This window comes from Cervus elaphus, chromosome 30, assembly GCF_910594005.1.
Source record: "Cervus elaphus chromosome 30, mCerEla1.1, whole genome shotgun sequence".
In the NCBI taxonomy this organism is placed as follows: Eukaryota; Metazoa; Chordata; class Mammalia; order Artiodactyla; family Cervidae; genus Cervus; species Cervus elaphus.
In genome coordinates, this window is record NC_057844.1 from 83,889,547 (window position 1) to 83,913,249 (window position 23,703).

The window sequence follows — 23,703 nt, forward strand, 5'->3', positions numbered from 1 at the left end:
ACCCAATACTCACGGGATTTCCGGCGAATCCAGGCAAACCGGGAGGTCCTACAGGCCCTCTCTCACCCTGGGGACAGAGAAAGTCACTCTCGAGGGCCGCCAAGGCGACAGGATGTCATCCCAGAGACCGCATCAGTTTCCCTGTCCTGCCCTTTAGGGACGCTACGTGTGCTGGTGGAAGCCGTTGTCTAAAAATTGCTATGAGCTGCATTGCACGGTGCTGCCTCGTGTTGGAAGAAATATATTTGAGAACACACTTAACAGGGACAAGAATTAACACTAGCATTTTCTTATTTGCTTTCGTAATAGACTAGAGGTGAGAAATTTCCTGGTGAAAGCAACTTTAGAATAAAAGTCTACAAAATAGAAAGGCTTAATGAGGTCTTCCCTGAACACTAAACGTGGGAAAACTGTTTCCTTACCAAAGAAAGATGTAACACAAGTCACTTCCCAACCGTGGCAACTAAACCTGTGTTCACAGGACAACTCTGCCCAACTGCTCCACGTGCAAAGTTAGATAAACGTGCACCCCACGGGGAGGACCCAGCTCTAACTTTACCTTTGTCCCGTTGCATCCTGGAATACCTGGGGGACCCGGAGGACCATCCTGGCCAGGAATACCCTGCAATTAACAAAATGAACCAGTAGACAAGTTAGGAAATCATCAGTGCTACTGTAACACACATCAAACATCTCATAAAGGAACTAGAAGCCTTTTATATACATACAGGAAGTCCTGGGTTTCCAGGGTAACCAGGCACTCCCAAGGGTCCCTGTAGGGATGGAAATGAAAAGGTTTTCATTGGGTGCGGGAGAACCCCATTTTCTCCCACTGCACCCTCCTGGATAAGGACGTCAGACCCTCACTGCTGGCATTTGGAACATCGACCCTGAGCAGACAGACAGCTGTCCAAGGACCCAGCCCACGGGTGGGCTGGAGATGACCGGGGTTTCAGTAGCAACTCTTCGTCATCAAACCCTGGTGATTAATTACTCCTAAAATCAAGGCTGCACACCCACAAGATAACTCTGCCCTCATTTCATTCTTTGTAATTTCTAGGAGATGAAAGATAGATTGTACAGACAAAGAGATGGGTGGGTGGATAGACAGGCAAATAGAGAGAGAGAGAATTTACAGCAAAATCTCAGACAGTTGGGAAGAAGTGGGTAGGCATAAATGAGTTCCCTCAGGGAAGAAAGTCAGAGCTCTTCCTGGCTGAATTCCAGATCTTCACTGCAGACAGTTACAATATTATCCGCTATCTTCTGCCCCAAGGAGGATCCAGCAAGGCTGGACACACTTCCCCTTCCATGAAGTAACAATAACACAATTAAAATGTTTACATTTTACAGCATCTTCCTATTTTTCAAAGATTTTTCAAAGAGCTCCCTGCTCGCACATCCCAGGAGCGGGCATAGCAAAGACAGCAGAGCGTGAAGAAGGAAGATGGAGCGTGGATCTGAACATGTCCCCACTTTTCACGCTGACCGAAGGCATCTTTGATGAAGACCTGGAGACGGGTCATCCCCGCCCCCAGTGAAATCCGCCCACGGGAACCCCTGAGGAAGGAGCACCGGGAGAAGCCAGGTGTCGAAAGGACAGGAAGTGAGCCCGTCGAGGGACAGGCCTGGAGGAGGGGGATGTGGACCTGTCACCCTGGGGCCCGGCTCCCAGGGCAACCGCTGTCCGCGCCGAGGACAGAGGCGGACGGAGGGGCCCAGAGCAGGGGGGACGGGAGAGACGCCCCCGAGTGGTCTGGAGGCAGGCGGAGTGAGGCTTCCCGAGCCCTCCCCCTGGAAGCATCGCTGTATCAGAGCCCGCCCACAGGCGTGACCGACCCAGCGGCCCCTCTACTCACTCTCGTCCCTTTAGTGCCTGGCAGTCCGGGCTCGCCGGTGTCACCCTGGAAGGAACAGACACAACACGATGACCCGGACGATCTCAGGCCCACCCCCCAGCCCCCGCGCCCGTGACAGCCAAGCTCACCTTTTGTCCTGGTGGTCCCTGCGGCCCCTCGGGTCCTTGCATTCCGGGAAACCCGATGACCCCTTGTAACCCCGGGAGGCCTCTTTCTCCCTGCGGAGGAGGAGGGAGCCAGTGAGATGGAGGGTGGATCGGAGGGAGCAGAGGAAAGAGCAGAAATGGGCCTCGGTCAGCATCACCCCGCATCCCGCCTGCCAGAGCGTCTGAGAAAAGATGCTGCCGGCTGCGACCCAAGTCGGACACGTCTCTGCTGTCTTTAAGCGCCCTTGAGGGCAGGAATGGCCACAGATGACCCTGGCCCAACGCTTTCTATATACTACACTCCAAATGCTAAGTAACTTGTTGGGCAAATAAAAGAACGGAGAGTTGGGCTTTTGTTTTTTCACTAAATTGTTTATAACCTCCTTTGATGAGTGATGCTGTGTTGACAGACACGGCACTGAGATTCTGAGGGCAAACTCCATCAAGGCTTCCCTTCAGGGCTGTGGAGGCAAAGCTCGTGGTCGGAGTTTCAGCATCAGATGCTGAGACTTCTCTGTGCCATCAACAGTATGATGACGGGCCTCCCTGAACCTCTCTAAAAAACTGCCTTTGTGCAAAGGTAGAATCAAGGTTGAATTACAGTCTCTGCCCACGTGGAAAAAAAAGGCAACCTATTTTTTTTAATAATGAATACTGTTTGGTGCACACACGTGGCTGCGATTCAGAAAGACTGGGATGTTGGGCCTTGATGTGGCCCTTGAAAGATGAAAACAAAATTAATGCATGAAGAGATGGAAGAAGGTAATTCAGGCTGGACGGAACTAACAGGAAGAAATACAAGCGGGACAAGAATGTGGAGAGATGAGGTTCTACCGTTCGATCCTGGGAATGTGGTTTCCTGTACAGGCATCAACAACGCAGTGGCCTCATTAAGGATATTTGCAGAAAACAGCCACACTTAGACTGTCCATGGGAAATAGCCCCAAATGGGGACAAGAATCCAAGAAAACCTATTTTCTTCACAGGATATGGACTTTTTCATACCCAGGTGGCAGAGTGGTAAAGAATCTATTTCCCAATGCAGGAGACATGCGTTCGATCCCTGGGTCAGGAAGATCCCCTGGAGAAGGGAAAGGCAACCCACTCCAGTATTCTTGCCTGGAGAATCTCACAGACAGAGGAGCCTGGTGGGCTACAGTCCATGGGGTCGCAAAGAGTCAGACATGACAGCGAATGAGCATGCATATGGACTTCAACGCAACCTCATGATCAAACTGAGTAAGCATCTTTAGCCAGTTTTTAAAAATAGAAGGCACGTCAGAGATTATAGACAGGATTCCTTACTTCCCCCATAGTTATGTTAGTTCAAAGGGGACCCCCTGGACTGTAGCCCACCAGGCTCCTCTGTCCATGGGATTCTCCAGGCAAGAATACTGGAGCGGGTTGCCACGCCCTCCTCCAGGGGATCTTCCCCACCCAGGGATGCAGCCCGCGTCTCTTATGCCTCCTGCGTGAGCAGAAGGGTTCTTTACTACTAGCGCCACCTGGGAAGCCACCTGGGGGTAAACAAACAGTCACCCTTCCCAAATAGCACATTACCAAGAGCTACTTGAAGATTTCCAATGTTGCATAAATGAAAGAACACAGAACAGAAACTCCCAGTCATCCTTCTTTCCAAACCGCTCAGAACTTGCAAGTCCCAGAACTTGCAGGAGAATTATGCGCCTGTGCATTTTAAAAAACATGTTTATGATGATTTCTGGCTGCACGGAGTCTCCGCTGCGCACGCGGGCTCCCTCCAGCTGCGGCGAGCGGGGCTGCTCCCCAGCTGTGGAGCTCGGGGCTCTGACTGCGGCGGCTTCTCCTGCTGCAGAGCGCGGGCTCTAGGATGCCGGGGCTTCAGCAGTGGCGGTGAGCTTGGCTGCCCCACGGCACGCGGGCTGTTCTGGAGCAGGGATCGAACCCACGTCCCCTGCACTGGCAGGCAGATTCTTAACCACTAGACCACCAGGGAAGTCCCAGCATTTTTCTGAAAAGTAGAAATGTGGTTCTGAACAGAAGTCTCCATCCACTGGGCCTCCACGGATTGTGGGTGTCATTGGCAGGAGGGTGGAAACAGCGTGTGAACCCATGGGGAAGAAGCCCGTGATTTCTAACTCCAGAGGAGCCCATCAAACAGGACTAAGCGGGGGAGAGAAAGCCAAGCTCTGCAGTTTGGCGCAGCCGCCTAGACCAGCTGCATCCGGGGACCAACCAGGAAAAGCAGATGCAAACACGCCCGGCCCTGCAGAGGCCTGGACACAGCGCCGGCTCGGCCTCCCTGGGAAAGGAAAACATTCTCAGGCTGAGACGTGTCCAAGGGTAAAGCTCCTTAAAGGCACTCACTCTTCATCTAAAACGACAGCAGACGCGAATGCCCAAATTCCTGGAGCTGGAGATGGACGGCACGCTGACATCAGATCAGCCTCCTCCCTAGATTCAGATATGGGAAGATTCGGCCCCAAATAGAACTGAACTCCAAACAGCTGGCTGAAAAGTAAAGGAACGTTGAATGGAGTGTCCTCAAATAGCCTGGCATGTGATGGGAAGGAGATGTCAAAGGCACGTCGGCAGAAAAGCTTCCTAACGTGCGGGGTGGCGTATTTTTAGTACTTGGTTAACACTGGCAGCATCACCAGGAGGCCCAGCACAGATAAGATTTTATAATTCTCGTTTTCATCGTGGAAGGCATGGAGGCCCAGCGCCAGATTAGCTGATTCCTACAAGTTTCTCACTGAGTCAGCACCAAAACCAAAAATAGAAATGAGGTCAGCCTCTACCTCGGTCCCTGTTTTTTCTAGGTCACTAGAGCAAGCTGGTTCCCAGCAAATATTAAATAGCTCGCCCACAGCAAGTTCGCCCCTTTTATGTCCATTTCACAGATAAGGAAATTAGGACCCGATGTTTTACTGACGTGTCACATGTCACTGGCTGACCCCTGTGTGCTGCTGGGAACAGAATTCAGAAATCTGAATTCCCAAGTCCTGGCCTTCGCCGCAGAACGCATTCTTTCCCAAATGTCACCGGAACACTTGAGCAAGCCCCAGATCCCAGGAGTTTTGGAGTTAAGTAGCCAAAGAGGAAGTGACTCCTCCGCGGACATCGCTCTCGCCATCTCGCACATATTTTTTTTTTTTTAAGTTTCCTAGTCTTTTGTTCAGACACGAATAATCTAGTATCCCGCAGGTTATCCTGGGCACCAGAGCAGAGCAAACAGGCAGGATAAGAATTCGAACGGCTACACAATCAGCCGGGACACCCCACACGCTGCAGGCCGGCCCGACTCTCCCTCCAAGCTTTCAGCAAGTCTCCACGAGGGTCACGGGGAAAGCAGAGAGCTGGGCAGGCGAGGCGAAGGTTCTTCCTGCCAGTCCTTTCGAAGCCAGACTCAGCAGCGGTGAGCCGTCGTGCTCTGGGGCTCAAGGCCGAGTGTGCACGGTGGAAATCAGCAAGAGGCAGGGCCCCTCAGCCATCTCCTTCCCGCGGTGTGCTGCAGGCAGGGCCCGAGAGGCCCTGGGGGCCCCTGTGAGCCCCACTGTCACGGTTACCACGGCAGCGAGAACGCAGAGTGAGAAGCGTGTACCATCCTACGCAAAACGATTTGAGACAACGGCCTGTTACAGCTTTACTCCTCAACATCAGGGCAGTCTACCACACTAATTTAAAACAACCTTGTACACCAATCATGGAAGTGACTATCATTCTATCTTCAAATGAGGAAATTCAGAATCTGAGAAGAGAAAATAGCATGCTATAAAGAAGAAAGAATATAGCCATGGAGAATGATCTTGGTATCAAAATTAGCCATTCTAAATTAGGCATGAAATAGAGTTTCATGCATGGAATAACTTACAAGTTTTGTATCATACATTATCTAAAGAAGGAGAGAACGACAGAAGGAGATTTTTTAAAAATCCATAAAACGTGGGAATAGAAGAGTTTTTTAAAAATAATGTCCAATTATTTCCCTTCCTCTTAAAATACCTACAAAGTTCATGACTGAAATCCAACACTAGAATACATTATCCCCTTCAAATCTCAGTCAAACCTCCAAATACTAATAAAGCCCCCAGGATGGCGAGGCTGAAAAAGTGTGGCGGTTCTAAGGATAACATAGAAAACATCATCATCAATAACAAAAAAAGCTGAAATTAACAGGAAATATATCAGAATAAGCCGCCTTTAATCATCTGACACTCAGAGGCCCCATTACGCTTGTTTCAACAGCTAACATGGGATCACTGTCTTTGAGCCGGACTTTGAATCATTTCCTCAGTTTTAAAATGATACGTTCATGGATGGTCACCATGGACTGATGGCCAAGGAAAAGTCCTGCCCGAGCCCTGGGCCCTCTCTCAGCCGGGGACCGACCGTGAGGGGCAGAAACATCTACACGCGCTTGTTCACCCATCGGAAAGCCGAACACAGCCAGCAAAGGGTGCTGACTGAGAGGTCCCGCAGTGGGCGTTCATCTCTCGGAAGTTAAGCACTTCACAGGCAGAGGTATTTCTCATTCATTCAGCGTTTGGCACAGACTTTGAAAGTTGGTGAATGGATGGCGAACTAACCAGCAGAATCACATAAACTTACGATGAGGGAGGACTTTATCTTCATAGCCTGAGAGCTTTAAAAGAAAGTAAAATGGTTGCTGGGCAGGACGGAGTCCCTGGTCTCCCTTGCCCAATTTAAAGCCCCACGGGCACCATAGAGCCTGGAACCGCCAGCCAAAGAGGAAACAGGAGGAGAGGGCCGTGGGCGGGACGGGACACTGAGTCAGCTCTTTGGGGCCTTGAGATTTCAACGTCCAAGCAAGGCTGCAAATAATTGAGGGAATGAAAGTATGTGCGTTTGGAGCCAGCGCTCACCAAGTCCTCAGTGCTGGGGAAACGATTTCGGACCACGGGTCACAGTGAATGGGGGCCTTCGGGGCTGAGCCAAAAATTCCACCAGCCTGATTCCTGGAGCCCAGCAAGATCAGACATCTGCAGGATCATTTCCTGAATGCCGATGCTGCTGGGAAAGTGGTGGGAAGGCAAGGATGGATGTCACGGGGTCATGGAAAAACTCCGGGACGAAGCCCCACTGGGCTTCATTCACACCAGGACACTGGACATCACGGCAGAAATCCTGCGACTATTACAGGGGGAGGAGAAGGGGGACACACATGAGCAGAAGCCTGAAAGGGCCTGGTTTTCCCCAGAGGAAGACGAGAACACTGATTCTCCTCTGCACCGCCAGACATACACCCAGAACCTTAAGAGAAGGTATATGTCGATCTAACGCAGACCACGTTTGGGGAAGTGAAGGATTAGGAGTCTGGGGTTAGTACGTGCAAACTACTACATACCAGATGGATACATAACAAGGTGCTACTGGACAGCACAGGGAACTGTACTCAATATCTTAAGATAAACCGTAACAGAAAAGAATATGAAAAAGCACGTATATATAGCGACTCAACAATATATATATATAAAGGAATCACCTTGCTGTACAGTAGACATTAACACATTGTAAATCAACCATACTTCAATTAGAAAGACTGAAAAATAGGCTGTCTGACTCTTTGTGACCCCATGGATATACAGTCCATGGAATTCTCCAGGCCAGAACACAGCAGTGGGTAGCCTTTCCCTCCTCCAGGGGATCTTCCCAACCCAGGGATCAAACCCAGGTCTCCTGCATTGAAGGCGGATTCTTTACCAGCTGAGCCACCAGGGAAACCCATAAAAATAGGCTACATTTCTTTAAATATAATACCGAAGGCTGTTTCACACATCTGCTCTATCATTGTTGCTACTTCAAGCATTTAACATTTTAATATTAAATTGCATGCATGCTAAGTCATTCAGTTGTGTCAGACTCTTTGCAACCCTATGGACTGTAGCCCGCTGGGCTCTTCTGTCCATGAGATTTTCCAGGCAAGAATACCGGAGTGGGTTTCCATTTCCTTCTCCTGATATTAAATTAGGAAAGGGTAAAATCCTCTCGCACCCAGAGCACGGCTTCCTCTTGTTTATCTTCTTCCCCTAAGTGTCATTTTCTCTCTCCAGGTTTGGTGCCCTTTCACTCGAGATGGTCGGTAGGAGGACTCCTGGCGTAGTCGTCTCCACTGGCTCTGAGGGGATACGCCAGGAGCTGGAGCGGGGGTGGGGAGAAGAGCATTTCTGAGAGTCTTCTGGCCATGAGTGTGCATTCCCCATCTTTTCACATGCAGAGGATGAGAAGAGTCAGTGAGGTGTTAAAAAGGCTCCTGCGTCCACGGCCTTCATGTTCCGTAAGATCCAGCCTCTCTCCCAAGAGCCTCCTGGGCCCACTCAGTCCCTTCTCACCCTTGGGGCCGGTTTGGGCAAACAGACCCTACGTGGCCCCTCACCACACGCACCTCGACATTCCTCTCCTTGGCCATCGGCAGGCTAGTGGTGACGTGCTCTCAAAGACTTCAGAAGCTGCAGGTAACCGGGTTTGTATAAAAAGTGGGTTTTCCAGTGGTCATGTATGGATGTGAGAGTTGGACTATAAGGAAAGCTGAGATCAGAAAAATTGATGCTTTTGAACTGTGGTGTTGGAGAAGACTCTTGAGAGTCCCTTGGACTGCAAGGAGATCCAACCAGTCCATCCTAAAGGAGATCAGTCCTGGGTGTTCACTGGAAGGACTGATGCTGAAGCTGAAACTCCAATACTTTGGCCACCTGATGCGAAGATCTGACTCATTTGAAAAGACTCTGATGTCGGGAGGGATTGGGGGCAGGAGGAGAAGGGGGCGACAGAGGATGAGATGGTTGGATGGCATCACCAACTTGATGGACATGAGTTTGGGTAAACTCTGGGAGTTGGTGATGGACAGGGAGGCCTGGCGTGCTGCAGTTCATAGGGTCGCAGAGAGTCAGACACGACTGAGCGACTGACCTGAACTGAACTGATGAGAAGTGGAACAGACACGGTGGCGAGGTTCAGGAGACGGAGCTGGCTGGGGGCACAGCAAGTCGTCGGAAAGCCTTCCTCTCTCTGCTGACACGTGGACCACAGCTCCGACGCTGGGGTCTCCGCCCCAGGGCTCTTGAGCAGACACTCCCAGCCCCTGGAGCTGAGTCCATCCAATGGACAAGGGCCACCCACGCCCAGCTGGTGGGTCAGCAGCTTCACGTTGCCCACTGACCCACCACTAGCACAGAAGTCTCCCCGAGAGGCCGTGTTCAAGGGGAGGTTCCCGCTGGATAAACCCCGATCTGGAAACATTATTTGCACCCATGATGAATTCAGGCACAATTCTAGGAATTTCAACACTGCTGGGAAAGCTGGTTGCTAGGGCTAAGCTCGGGCTTCCCTTGTGGCTCAGAGGTTAAAGCGTCTGCCTACAATGCGGGAGACCTGGGTTCGATCTCTGGGTCAGGAAGATCCCCTGGAGAAGGAAATGGCAACCCACTCCAGTATTCTTGCCTGGAGAACCCCATGGATGGAGGAGCCTGGTGGGCTACAGTCCACGGGGTCGCAAAGAGTCGGACACGACTGAGTGACTTAACTAAGCTAAACTAACTAAGGTAAGCTAAGTGCTAAGCTCAAATCATACATAATATGAAACGAGCAGAGCACCAATCACAGAGGAAACAGACAATAAATGTTATTGATTAGTCAACATTTGCCAAGAAATAAAACTGTAGATACTTTATGATCTACCAAAATCCACTCTGCATGTCACCTGGTGAGAAAAAAATAATGAATTGTAAAAAGTTCTTCACAAAACACTTCTAAAGAACCATTCTTCAACCCAAGAATAACCTGAAGGAGCCCTGAGTGCCTTGTTACTATAAACAATTTAAAACTCTTCCCCAAAAGCCAGCTAAAAGCAAACAAACCTTCCAGCTTTGTTGATCCAGTGAAAAACTTACTAAAACGACAGGCAAACTTGAGGACTGATAAATTGCTGGTGGAAAAAAACTTCAAATTTTCCAAAGGTTCTTAGGACTCGTAAATAAATTCCAGACTTTCCTCTGTCATTACAGCTGAGTATCAGCGATGGCGTTCAAAGATGAAAGCTGTCAGCAGTGGCAAGGGTCTTCAACAGCAAATATTTTCTTCATTAATTCGTCTCAGGCTCTTTCTGAAAAAGTTAGCCTAAAACACTTTTGTTAATTCTTACTCCAAAGCAGTAATCTGCTTAAAATATTTTAAGTATAAATATTTAAAGTCATTCCCCCAAGTAGTCAGCTTCCCAAATTAGAAAGAAAAGAAAAATATTTTGATAATGTTTTTCCAAAGTCTGGTGGGTGTATTCCATCAAATCCTGTGTATACAGTTCCAGTTCATCTTTAATCGATAGCTTCATCCACTTTCCCATCAGACAGCAGAGTTGTGTTTCCACTGTGTTTCCTCATGCTCCATTAACACATTCAAATTTAAATGTGAAGGTTCAGTGTCTCAATGGGTTTTCCTGTGGACCCCGGTCCGATCCCCCTCCACTCACATCCATCCTCTTCTGGACTTCAGCCCAAGTCCAGGCTCTCAACCACCTCCCAGGCCAAAACTGCTCATTCCCTATCCCCCACCACCCCTTAGCATCCCAGCACATCCGCGGAATCTCAGCCAAACATCCCTTCACTGAGGTGGTGGTTGTTGTTTAGTGGCTCAGTCGTGTCTGACTCCTTATGACCCCCTGGACGGCAGCACACCAGGCGTCCCTGTCCATCACCATCTCCCGGAGTTTGCTCAAACCCATGTCCATTGAGTCAATAATGCCATCTAACCATCTCATCCTCTGTTGCCCCTTTCTCTTTCTGCCCTCAATCTCTCCCAGCATCAGGGTCTTTTCCAATGACTTGGCTCCTCCCATCAGGTGGCCAAGAACTCCTAAACACAAAGCAATTTGAAGACAACTTTTACACCTAATCTATCATATTAAGTTAAGAAACAGTAAAAGAGGCATGAGAACATCATGAGAAACGCTGGGCTGGATGACTCACAAGCTGGAATCCAGACTGCCGGAAGAAATATCAACAACCTCAGATATGCAGATGAAAACACCCTAATGGCAGAAAGGGAAGAGAAACTAAAGAGTCTCTTGATGAAAGTGAAAGAGGACAGTGAAAAAGCTGTCTTAAAACTCGACATTCAAAAAACTAAGATCGTGGCATCCAGTCCCATTACTTCATGGCAAATAGATGGGGAAAAAGTGGAAACGGTGACAGACTTTATTTTCTTGGGCTCCAAAATCACTGCAGAAGGTGACTGCAGCCATGAAATTAAAAGATGCTTGCTCCCTGGAAAGAAAGCTATGACAAACCTAGACAGATATCAAAAAGCAGAGACATCACTTTGCCAACAAAGGTCCATAGAGTCAAAGCTATGGTTTTTCTAGTAGTCGTGTACGGATGTGAGAGTTGAACCATAAAGAAGGCTGAGCACCAAAAAATTGATGCTTTCAAACTGTGATTAGGTGGAGAAGACTTTTGAGAGTCTCTTGGACTGCAAGGAGATTAAATCAGTCCATCCTAAAGGAAATCAACCCTGAATATTCATTGGAAGGACTGATGCTGGAGCTAAAGTGATACTTTGGTGACACTTTGGCCACCTGATTCAAAGAGCCGACTCACTGGAAAAGACCCTGATGCTGGGAAAGACTGAAGGAAGGAGGAGAAGAGGTCAGCAGAGGACGAGACGGTTGGATGGCATCACTGACTCCATACACATGAGTTTGAGCAAGCTCCGGGAAATAGTGAAGGACAGGGAAGCCTGGCGTGCTGCAGTTCAAAGGATCGCAAAGAGGTGGACGCGACTTGGCAACTGAACAAGAAAGCCCCCAAGGGCTCTGGCTTTCTGCCACTAGAGGGCGCTGTGGGATCACACTTCCCCCCATCAAACTTTTCCCCCCGGAGACCCTGAAAGCATTCAGCCTTTTTCTCTTAAATATTCGTGATCTTAATATACTAATGTTAAACATTTAGTGCCACTGAAGATATCAGTGCAGGTACAGCTAAGAGAAATCATTTTTTATAAACCTGCAACACAGATCACTAAGGGAATGAATTTTAATTTGAATTAAAAAATGTAATGAGAAAAAGAGAGTGGATATGTATAGATGGTTCACTCTGCCGTACGGCAGAGACTAACACAACACTGGGAATCAACTATACTTCAATAAAAAATGTGATTAAAATTAACTATGAAACTAGTCACCTGAACACGGAGGCTATTAAGTAACGTAAATGCTGTGACCCTAGAAATAACATGAATTGTGGATGTTTTTCAGACTCCTTTCTGCACCCATTTTTTAAACCCAGAATCTAACAATAATACAAGGGGAATCTAACAATAACACGGTGTGGGTAGTAAATTCAGTTTTCTAAGTGACTGGAAATAGTACTTTTTGAAACAACTAAATTGAGCAAAACAGGTACAAATATGGTAGTAAGAGGTCTCTAAGAAACAGTCTCTAAATATCCAACTGCTGGTAAAATTTATTTGAAGAACCTTCTCTGGTCTTTCTTTTATCATTTAGGAAGGGGGAAAAAAATCCAACCAGATTTTAATAGCTTCCCCAAAAGGTGATATGGGGTGTTCTTGAAAATCAAAATCAGGAATGTTTCTGCCTAAACCTATTACTTCACAATCAGTACAGACTTAAAACTTGTCCTTTAAAGCAGAACAGCAATACAGACATAAAAGGAACCTGACAGCAGCTTGGAGCCCCCTAAGCTGGTGGCCCTGGAAGGTCGTGTATGTCGCGCACTGCAGGGAGGAGGGGGCAAGATCCAGCCAAAGCCGGGAACGGGCCTGGCAGGTGCGGGCCTCGCCTCAAGTGCCCAGAGCAGCACAAGGCCGCCCCAGCGGCCTCAGAGGCCTCAGAGGGGCCGAGAACCTGCCTGCAAAACTGCAGCTTTACTCGCCAGCACAAGCGCCTTTTCTGTGTTTTAAAGTCCCTGGTGCTGGTGCTCACTCGCTTTTTATCAAAATCCTGAGTCCTAACTTAAAGATGTGGGGGGACGAGTGAGCCTGAAGGAACACAATGACTGAAAACAATATAACAATGGGAGGTTAGGAGCTTTTGGAGTTCAGACAAGGAAAAAGGCATCATTTTTCTCAAAAAGACACTTTGCTTTATTTTTACTACCTCCAAACCAACAACCCTGAGGTTTAAAGAGATGCACTGTATGTTATCAGCAAATTTTAGAAATACCAATTAGTGCACAATGTCTAAATAGTCCTTGGAGGGTTTTCTTGTTACCATAGCTAAGGATGTTATTAACTTGAACTTGAAAATGAACGTGGGTGTGTGACAAGGTCCTGGAAGTGCGTGCATCCTGAACAAAATTAGGGCACATAAAAGTCAGGAAATGCCACAATCTAGGTCAGGGAGGTTTTTTTTTAAAAAGTCTGTGCTAACAGTAAATATGAAAAAATGCAAAAGGACTATTCTGACAATAACAATTATCATTACTAATATAAAAGGCATGCAAGGTATTCTTAAGGTTTAACCTTTAGAGAAACTGCCAATTGGCAATTAAGAAAAAATGTTTTCTTAGAAAAATGTTCAATGCAATTATCTATTCAAACTGGGTTTTAGAGGCACCCTCCCAGGGGTGCCCTGGGTGCCCCCGGCCCCCAAACCTGGCACAGATAGTACACAGTAGGTACTCACTAAATACTTTCATGAGTGAGTAAGGAAACACAAAATGCTAAAGGTTCCAGAGAAATAATATAAACCTACCAAGAGGGCGCTGGTGTAGGAATTCCATTTCAAACTTGACTACGAAAATAAGCACCCCTGCTCTGGGTGACTGAGCAGACCTTTGGGGAACCCTACTTTGCATTCTCATAGTGGACTGATGATGCTGTGTGATGAGGCAAGAACTCTGATTTAGGAACCAAAAGATTTCAGTCCTGGCTGGAGCATCGATCACGTGGACTCCCTGAAAATCCATTTCACCCTCTTAAGATAGGACCCTGCCTCTGCTTCCCTTCCCCATGGGATCTTGTAACAGTCAGATTTGGTTTGATGGAGTTTTCAGAGTGACCCTGCATTGCCTGAAACACTGAACAAATGTTTACAAACCAAACCCTCCTGACGGTGGTCCATTTAAACCATCCCTTTTGCATCTATCATTAAGTTTCTATCAGGTTCCCGGCGTTTCCTATAAGGCCACAAAGTATTTTAAAAGAGAATGGAAATGCAGTGTCGTCGCTTTTTTGATGCTACGGGTCATGACCCATGAATTATCTCATTCTTGTTTTTGTGGCTAAACTTAACACAGGAGACTAAGAATTTCTTGAGTATTTAGAAAAACACGACCGTTTTAGGAAACTCCTCCTCTATGTTATGCACCGGGTTTTTCAGTTTTTCCTTAATAAGCATGTTTGATAGTAATTCTTCTCAAGACCAGGGAGCTGTGTCTACTCTCCGGTGTCAGCCTGAGTCTTTCTGAGGCCAGCACGTCACCAGCCCATCCAGCTGAGATGACAGAGGCCCCGGGACCCTCCTCTTCTGTTCATTCCATGAGGACCTGAGAAAACACACGCATTCTGATGCCCCCAAATGATCTGCTTTCCCTCCAACCAGGTTCCCTGACTGTTATCACATGGCTAATAACACTTGCCCCAACATGCTGCAATAACATCAAGGCTTCATTCATCAAGATCAGAACAGGGCCAAGGAGGTGAAGACATGACAAATCAACTCCGCACATAATACAACACAACACGGGCCAACCTTGAGGTTCCACAAAACCTACACTTAGCGCAGCCTCCTCAATGAGAAAGAGCCGAGGTAAGATCGATCCTAATACCCGAATTTTACCCTGTTTTCAGAAAAGACCACAGTATGTGTTAAAACATATGGCGCCTTCAGGAAAGAAATGGAACGAGACGTTGAGGGCGATTTTCTGGTCAAGAATGATTTTAAAACTGAATAGTGAGGAAAAGCATCGTTGTCGCTGCTTGGTTACTAAGTCATGTCCAGCTCTTTTGGGACCCCATGGACTGTAGCCCACCAGGCCCCTCTGTCCATGGGATCTCCCAGGCAAGACTAATGGAGTGGGTTGCCATTTCCTCCTCCAGGGGATCTTCCCCACCCAGGGATCGAACGCACATCTCCTGCATTGGCAGGTGGGTTCTTTACCACCACTGAGCTACCAGGGAAGCCCCAGAAAAAGCATATGATTGCACAATCAATCCCAAATAAGGGTGCACAAATTAACACAATAGCTCCTTCTTAAATACTTACAAATAACCTTCACTTCAATGTTGTTCACAAAAGCAGCAGTCTGTTTTCAAAAGATAATGTGGGCATACATTTTTACCCAGAGGCATGGTCAAATTATTAAAAAATTTAAATGAGCAGTATCTTATTTAATGCTATTTTACTCTATCTATTTTTCAGAGGTGTTTAGGTTCAATTTACTAGAAGACAGCTTCCTGGTTTTTTTTTTTTTATTCTAAGTTACTTAATGCTGATAGGGGTCAGACCCAACCTCTGGCGATGCCCCCTCGCGTTCCGCACTTTGGGGGTCTGCGTCACCCAACAGAACCACAGGGGCAATTTCTCTTTGGCCACAGGAGGCTGATCAGTCAAGCACCCTGAGGTAGCCTTCCCTTCTCTCCTATTCCAGATATGAAATTGCCAACTTTGTAAAAATTCCTGAGCTCCCATGAGAATTCCAAGCCAGGGGGAGCCCCCCAGACATCCTGAAAGAACAAACAGGCTTCCAAACAACGCTTCTCCACGGGGAGGACCAGCACCTAAGGTGAGAGATGGATGAGAAGTAATCATCCAACAGCTATTTGATGTTCCACGTAAACGGACTGCAGTTGAACAGCTGGGTGCAGAATTTCAGAGGAACAAATATGACAGTGACAGGGAGCTGGCCCTACCCCAGGGGCTCATGAAGAGGCTCACGGAGTCCTGCCCTGCATCCGTCTGGAGTGTGCCCGGCCTCCCAGCTCCCTCCCTCTGCCCCAGGAGAGGCGTGCCTGGTGACCTCAGGCTCTGGGCACACCGCCTGGGGTCACCCACCTGGGAAGGGGTCTGGAAAGCGGGAAGAGGCACAACGAAGGGACAGACACCGCTTCCTGCGTCCACACGATCACGACTGACACTGTGTGGGTGTCCTGAGACTTCTCAAAACAGAGAAAAGGGAGGGGAGACCCAGGGAGCTCAAGAACTGCTACCTTCCACATCAGCAGGCTCGAGAAGTGAATGAGGAAGGCGCGGGAGCTAAACGCCCTGAATCACATTCCTGCCCTCTCCGCATACATCACTGAGAAAGCATTTGAGGCTGAGGACATGTCTGCCTGAAAAGTGCCAGCCCGTTATGGCCTGACCTTCCGCGCTTAGATCAAGGGAGCCTCTGACCTTGACTGCATACCAGTGGCGTGCTGACATCCAGCGAGGCCCAGTGGTGCTGACTGCATACCTCGGCTCCTTCTGGTAAATTACACTTCAGAAAGGGCAGCCGGGGCAAAGCTCTAGGAACCCCTGGCCTCTACAGGGCAGCCCTGAAATCAGAGATAGTGGACACGCGGATTCTGAAAGTTTAAGAGCTCCGAGTCCACCCTCTCCCTGCTGGAGACTGAGATCAAAACGCCAAGACTCCTTTTCCGGTTGAGAAACGCACCCCAGTCACAAGGGCCCAGATGAACACGGCGCCGCGAGCCAGATCCTTAGAGGGCCAGCCCGTGAGAGGCGGGTCCGGCATCGGAGAGGCGGCTCGGGACAGCCCCCCTCCCCACAAAAGGCTGGGCTCCCCGGGCCCCCCCGGCCTGAGTCCACACTGCTCTGGGTGACCCCACCGACCGCTGCAGAGAGCGTGGCTGCCTCTTCGCTGCAAGAGGCCTGGGCCCCCACCCCGCCGGCTCTAACGTCCCCCTCCTGACTAGGCACCCTGGAGTCCCCATCACATCCAGGAAGAGTCCTGGCCCATGAAGAAAGAGGAAAAGACCCCCGGCTAGAAGCCCAACCAACCGCAGGGGACAGAGGAGTTGGGGGTTGGGGCGGGGAAGGGATCTAGGCAAAAAGGGTGTGTGCACGTGTGTACACTCCTGTGTGTGTGTGTGTGCACGCAAGCAGGGGAGATACAGGGGGAAGGCAGGCCCCAGAGAACGTGGTGTGCCCGAGCAGGTGAGTGAAGGAGGCAGGTGCTCAGGCTGGGCGGGGGCGGGGCATGAGGTCTGGGGGCGGGGCATGAGGTCTGGGGGTGGGGCGTGAGGCCTGGGGGCGGGGCACGTGGCCTGCGGGGCGGAGCAGGACGGGCAGACGGCTCCAGAGAAGGACAGAGAGCCATGTGGCCCATGCGGGGACCCGGGTGTATGCCCAGGGCCAAGGCGGAGGGCACCGGAGCATCTTCAGAGCCCCAGGGGTGGGGACGCGGCCCCGAAGACCTCAGCCCCAGCGGCCACCCCCACAGCCCCAGACCCAGGGGGACCCCGGAGAACCGAGTCCTCAGCAGAGACCCGCACCCAGCGTCTTTAAAGCGTCTTTAAAACAGACCATCGCTCTGCTCACAAGCCCAGATGTACTTCCGAGCGTTATTATTAGCTTTTCTGGAAGTTTTCCTCCAGTCGTAGATCACGTCTGCCCCAGCAGGCAGGGCGCGTTCCACGAGCTGTCAAGTCAGGGTCTCCTGCAAGAACGGGGCGTCCGGCAGCGGGAGCGGGGAGGAGCCCGGGAGCCAGGCCGCCCCCGTCTCGGGAGGTCGCGGCCTCCCGGGCGCACCCAGGGCCCAGCCTGTGTGGTCCAGAGTCAGACGAGGTGCGAGCGCCTCTGAACTGGGGCTGAGACAGCAAACTGCAGGGGCGCCGCACCGGCCGGGGAGGCGCAGGGCCCGAGGCTCGCCACCCAGGGCAGCCCTGGGGGGAGGATTTGAACAGCAACACCCGTGGGGAGCAGGTGGATGTCCGATGGAGCAGAGACCGCGTCACTCCCGGGCCTCCCGGATCCAGAGATGGATAGTCTGCAAACAAAGTTCATCCACGTACCTCCCCTGGGAGAGGCCCTGCTTAGAGAAAGAGTGACAAGGCGGGCCCATCCCACCCTGTAAAGACGTGAGGTCTCGCAGGAGGAAGCGAGACGCCTAGAGAAGCAGGACACAGCTATCCACGGCACTTTCCCAAAGTGCCCGATCTTCCACCACAAATCAGGGCAAAATGTGATTAAAAACAAAACAAAACAGGAGATCAAAACCGGAGCCCAGCTCATGTGTCCTGAGCCTGCTGGCTGGACTCCACTGTCCGCCACAGGGAAGCTCAGATTCCCGTCTCTGACCAGCTCGGCTCCGGACCCCACAGGGTCCCCCTCGTGGCTCTGCTTTCTCTGCCCCCTCGGGGCTCACGGCAGAGCACTCAGGGCGGGGTGACTGTGGTGGCTACCTGTCCCTGGGGCCGTCACGTCGGTAAGGACGGGTGCCAGCCACCCCCTGGATCCGTCAGCTTGCAGCCACTGATGGGCAGAACCTCAACAAGACTCCTGGAATGGAGGCGGGTGGGGGACAGGAGACGCAGGCAGCTCACTGCATCCGCCGTGGATGGACTGAGCTCCTTTCCTACCTAGGGAAAGCCATTTCCCAGTCAAGTCTTTATCCAGACACTGCAGGCCTCAGAGTTCACACCAGCCAACCAAGAGCCAGGCTTTCTCACCTATGATCAGTGAACCAACACAGGATGTCAGCGGCCACAATGAAACACCCACTCATTAAAAAAAAATAAACTGTGGACAAATCCTCAGGCTCTAACAAAGACACATGGGAGAGAATCCCATCTCTCATTCATCACTCAGAGTGTCTTCCAGCTCTTTGTAGGTTGGTCTATAAGCACAAGGGTCAGCCCAACTGTATACTGATGAAGGCGACCAGAGAGGGACTTCAAACCAGGAAGGATGTGTGGATGGCAATTCAAGGAGGAGTGGAGAACTATGAGCTGATTTCCAAGTGAAGAGACCTAAGTCAGCTGGACTCGGGGCCAGATAAGCATGATGCTTTTTTAAAGCCACGCAGCTGTGGAGGCAGGCTACACCACCCGTGGACGCAGCATGCACGGGAAACTTCCACGTTTCCACGGGGCTTGGTGAAGGGAAACTGAGACCCTGGGGCAGCCGTTCCCCAGGGCCATCTGGCCCCTCGAGTCCTCTACGTCCTCCTTTGTTTCATCACGCACTGCGCCAAGCCACCCCAGGAGGACGGGGCTCTGCGATGCTGCTCTGGGTGCGGTTCTCCAAGCCCACGCAGCAGAGTCATCCCATGCTTCGTGCCAAACAGAACCGTATTTCGATGGCGTGTGACCTTCCACCAGCAAACAGGAGGAAAATCCACGGCACGGCTGTGCTTTGTCAGGGTCGATGCCGACTCTTTGATCTTGAATTAAAACACGCAGCATTTTGCTCCTTCTAGAAGAAAGCTAAGTTCCTGCTGACCACTGTTTGGTCAGGATCCTATTTACGAAAAAATAACGTTTTCTATTAAGAGTCAAGATGAGGACTGTCAGGGCTCAGCGCTGCTGACGACAGTGTCCACTCACACGAGCGGTTCTGGGCTTTAAAGGACGCGAGAGTCCACTCCAGACCTTTAATTTTCTACTATTCTGTCTCAACGTGGAAGGAAGAGCAACTCACTCTTTTGTAAAGTTGCACTGCATGAGGTGCATTCCAAGTACAGTTACAGATCCAGAAAGGTAGAATTTTTATGATTAACATCTATCTCCAGTGTAACAGGTCTCAGACGCAGAGAGCTAACAGGTCTCAGAAGCAGAGAGCTAAGGGGCAGATTTCATGTAACGGAGAGAAATAGGAAGGATGAGGTGGATGCTGGGGGAGGTGTGGCTCACGGTCCCCTTTGTGGTACCCAAGAAGCATATTCCAGAGACATCCGCGCACAGGGAGACGTGTGCGTGAAGGATAAAATAAAACCACTAAGCATGGATCTGCTCCTAACGGCTTCCCCATGGCATATGGTTGATACTTCACTCTTGGATTCAGGCATAGTTTTTTAAAATCCTCTTTTTTTTTTTTTCCTAACAAAACTATCAAAAAGACAAAAGTAGGTGAGTGTGGAAGCCCACACTGATTCTCACGATGACTCTGCCAGATGATGATTCATGTCCAATATGTGGAAATAGGAAATAGGAGACATCTGGAAAAAATCTTGGCATTGCAAGACACCAGGGAGAACATGGAAAAGGAAAGAGTGTGCGTTAACCCATCCACCCAGCACACAGGAAGAGAAGTGCGCCATCAGAGCCCAGGGTGGACGCCTCGACCCCAAGGCGATCAAGGCGGACACTTAGGGGGTGGAAATCTATTGTGTGGCAGAAATAAAGCGATTCTGCTCAGAAGTTCCCCTTTAAAAATACCTCGAACGAGCTAAGTTGACTTGGGGAGAAGAAGAGTTTGGATACTGCTTGTAATTATACGGGTGTCAGGAAAAGCAGTTAACAGGAAAAACCTATAGAGGTACTTAAAATGTAAGGAGGGTGAATAACAGGAGAGTTGGTTCCCCTAATGAGTCTGGAAATGGATGATAAAATCACAGTGTTGACTAGAAATTGGATGGTTGTTCCAGACAGACCTCCCAAGTGAGAACGTCTCATTTTTCCTCCACCGAACGCATCCAAAAGCTACAAACAGGCTTCCCAACAATGGTGCTGTGATTCTACAAACATCTGACATCTCTCTGACTCAGGTGCTGGGAGAAGCTTCTGTCCTGATGGAGCCGGTCCTTCTCTGTGAACCGACAAGTTCTCAGCTTGCCCACGTCTTCAGGTTTGAGAATCCAGCCCCCAACTGCACCAGCGAGCGAACTCATCGCCATATTCACCCCAACTTCAGAATTCAGCTGCTGCTAAAATGATGTGTACCTACATGACATTTTAAACGTCCCGAGTGCTTTTTAGGTTCCATACCTTTCACCTGATCCTTTCAGCAAGACTGGGAACTGTAGGTCAAACGTCATTTCCCTTTTTCTCAGGAGAACTCGGCCAGATGACTTGGTGGAACACACTCAGCTAGGAGGCGGTGGAATACACACGAGAACCTAGGCTCTTATCCTACCAAGTAGCCTTTCGTAATGGCTGCTCCTTGATTTGAGAAACAGAAGGGGTCTGTAATCAAGTGAGTTTGGAAAACCACATGGGATAAGCCACCCTTGAAGGTTCCAAAGCTGTAACGAAAGGTTCTGAGATGTCCTGGGCTGCAGCTTGTGTCCCCAGACTTATCTGTCCTCCTCCAATAACACTGGAGCACCCCTCGGTATTCCATTCCAGAGGCCACAGCAAGAACATGCTCCAGGTGGACTGAGGACCACGTCTGGGGAAAGGCTGAACTGACCGCCACTGCCCTTTGGGAAATGCTCAAAGCATTTATAAAAACAGAGATTCCCAACCAGTTTCAAAAACAACACAAGTAATTATAAATACACTAAACAAATCTTAATTTTATTAAATGAACCTCCTACATTATAAGTCCTACTCTTTTGGCATTTATACTTCATGTCTTAGACACAACAAAAGGAAATTTCTTTTTAATTATAATATACTAGATTTTGAAATCCTCACTTATTCAAACGTGGTATGGTGCCACCCACAGAGTTAGTGCTTAATTAATAAATCAGTGTTTTTATTAATAATTCATTGAGTCCAGATCAGTTAATTTACCCAAAGTTCCACAGACTTTACACAAAAATATTCATTTTCATTTACTTAAGTAAAAAATAAAATATCTGGATAGAAACATGACACCTTTAATATTTAGAACAGTGGTTAAATTTCATTTATGGGAAAGAAATTTTCAATGTTCTAGTAAAAAATAATAGAAAGATAAGCTTGTTCTTCAATAATCTTTGAGGTCTCAAATCTATGCTACAGAGATAATAAGAATAATAAGAAAAGAGAATAACCAATTGATATATAAAGTATAACATACAAAGCACTGTCTTCAATTCCCATGTATAAATTAAAAGAAAGATTGATGAAATAAAGATATGCATAAATTGAAGACTAATGAATTCTCAAAAAATGGCAATGAAATATAGTCCCTGTCTCAAAAAGGGAATTTACCAAAGATTTAATGACAACTAAGAAAGTCTCATATGCTTGTGACCTTGGAGTAAGAAAGATCCTTTATGTTAAATGTTCATATTGGCTCCTAACGCATTTTTGGAGAAGGAGATGGCTACCCACTGCAGCGTTCTTGCCTGGAGAATCCCACGGACAGAGGAGCCTGGCGGCTGCAGTCCAAGGAGTCACAGAGTCGGACACGACTGGGCGACTAACACAGCCACGCAAGGCATCTCTGGCGATCACTGCAATAATCAATGGGACAAAAACGGCCAGAACAGCAAGACGAGCAAGCAAATGCCTAAATTCTTGTTCAAACAGGCGCTGCAGTGTCTGGTGAAAGTGGTTAACAGAGGCTAACAGAAACTAACGTGAAATGGCACACGCCATCAGGAAGACTGGAAAAGTCAACCTCTCCTTCTGTATTTAGATGTGATTTGTGGTTATGGTTTAGTCCCTAAGTCGTGTCCAACACTTTGGGACCCTGTGGACTGTAGCCCACCACACTCCTCTGTCCATGGGATTCTCCAGGCAAGAAGACTGGAGTGGGTTGCCACTTCCTCCTCCAGGAGATCTTCCTGACCCAGGGATCAACCCCACATCCCCTGCATTGGCAGGCGGATTCTTCTCCACTTAGCCACCAGGGAAACCCTTAGGTATGATTAGACTTACAGAACTCTTTACACACACTTTTTCTTACTTAGTGTGACCTGGAGAAAAAGACACAAAGGATACTTGCTTTGTGTCTCCAAAAGTAACCTTCGAGAAAGACCTGCTGACTGATTCGTCCCTGGGGAACTCCAAGGAGCCTGCGGGGAGGAAAGACAAGACGCATCTTCCCAAGTGCAGGCAGGGCTGACCACTGGGGGAACAACCCCCATCTCTGTGTCCAGAACGCATGAGAACTAGGGCCAGATTCGCCTCTTGGGAGACCAAGGCGTCATGCCCGGCTTGTAACAAAGATGACTCCTTGTAAACCAGAGTGACGAATTTCCTAGAGGGCAAAGAATACGCCAGGATTTCCTGCAGGAAGGGGCCGGGGAGGCCCCATCCTCACCACGTAGGGACAATGGCATCTCCTGACTCGGGGTTAAGAGGCTCACTTCACTGCCCTCGCCTCGAGGTTTTATTCTGAATGCTGTGTGGAATAAACATCCCCCAAAGGTGATGCAATCCTGGTTTCTTGGGCTGGACCGAATCTAACCTGCCTCAGATTGGGGTGGGGCTCGGACTTAGGCAGAGAAGGTGGCTCCCTGTGGTTATTTGTCTATGAACAGGACCCGGGAAATCTGCCCATGGCCCCAAAGCACCAGGTCCATTTCTTTGTGGTCCTCAGCAATCTGCTCCGTCACCACCGATTTACAGAGAGGCTTTAGGAAGTCTGCGTTCCTTGGCAGGCGGCCAGCGGAGCAAGCTTACAGGCCACAGACTCAGAGAAATGGGATCGTGGTCAAGACTCCAGAATATTCTGAACCACGAGGTCCTCTTGTTGGGCCCTCGCAGGTCAGGATCGTCTTATCTTGAAGAATGGAAACTGATTCCTGCTCTGATTAGCACTTGGATCTGATCGCCTGCATCCTACTCCCTAGCTGAGGGGCTTTCAGTTCAGGCTGAGTCCTGCACAAAGGTCCATCTAGTCAAAACTATGGTTTTCCCAGTGGTCAGGT

At 49.2% G+C, this 23,703-nt stretch overlaps 1 protein-coding gene across 1 annotated transcript in view; it reads right to left on the bottom strand.

Moving 5' to 3' along the window:
* The window catches only part of COL4A1 (collagen type IV alpha 1 chain), a 133,609-nt gene that overhangs the window by 50,262 nt on the left and 59,644 nt on the right, over positions 1-23,703 (bottom strand). Inside the window, 5 exon segments of the mRNA XM_043892467.1 lie at positions 14-67; positions 560-622; positions 729-773; positions 1,860-1,904; positions 1,988-2,077. Of these exon segments, the coding sequence (XP_043748402.1) occupies positions 14-67; positions 560-622; positions 729-773; positions 1,860-1,904; positions 1,988-2,077 (297 nt within the window).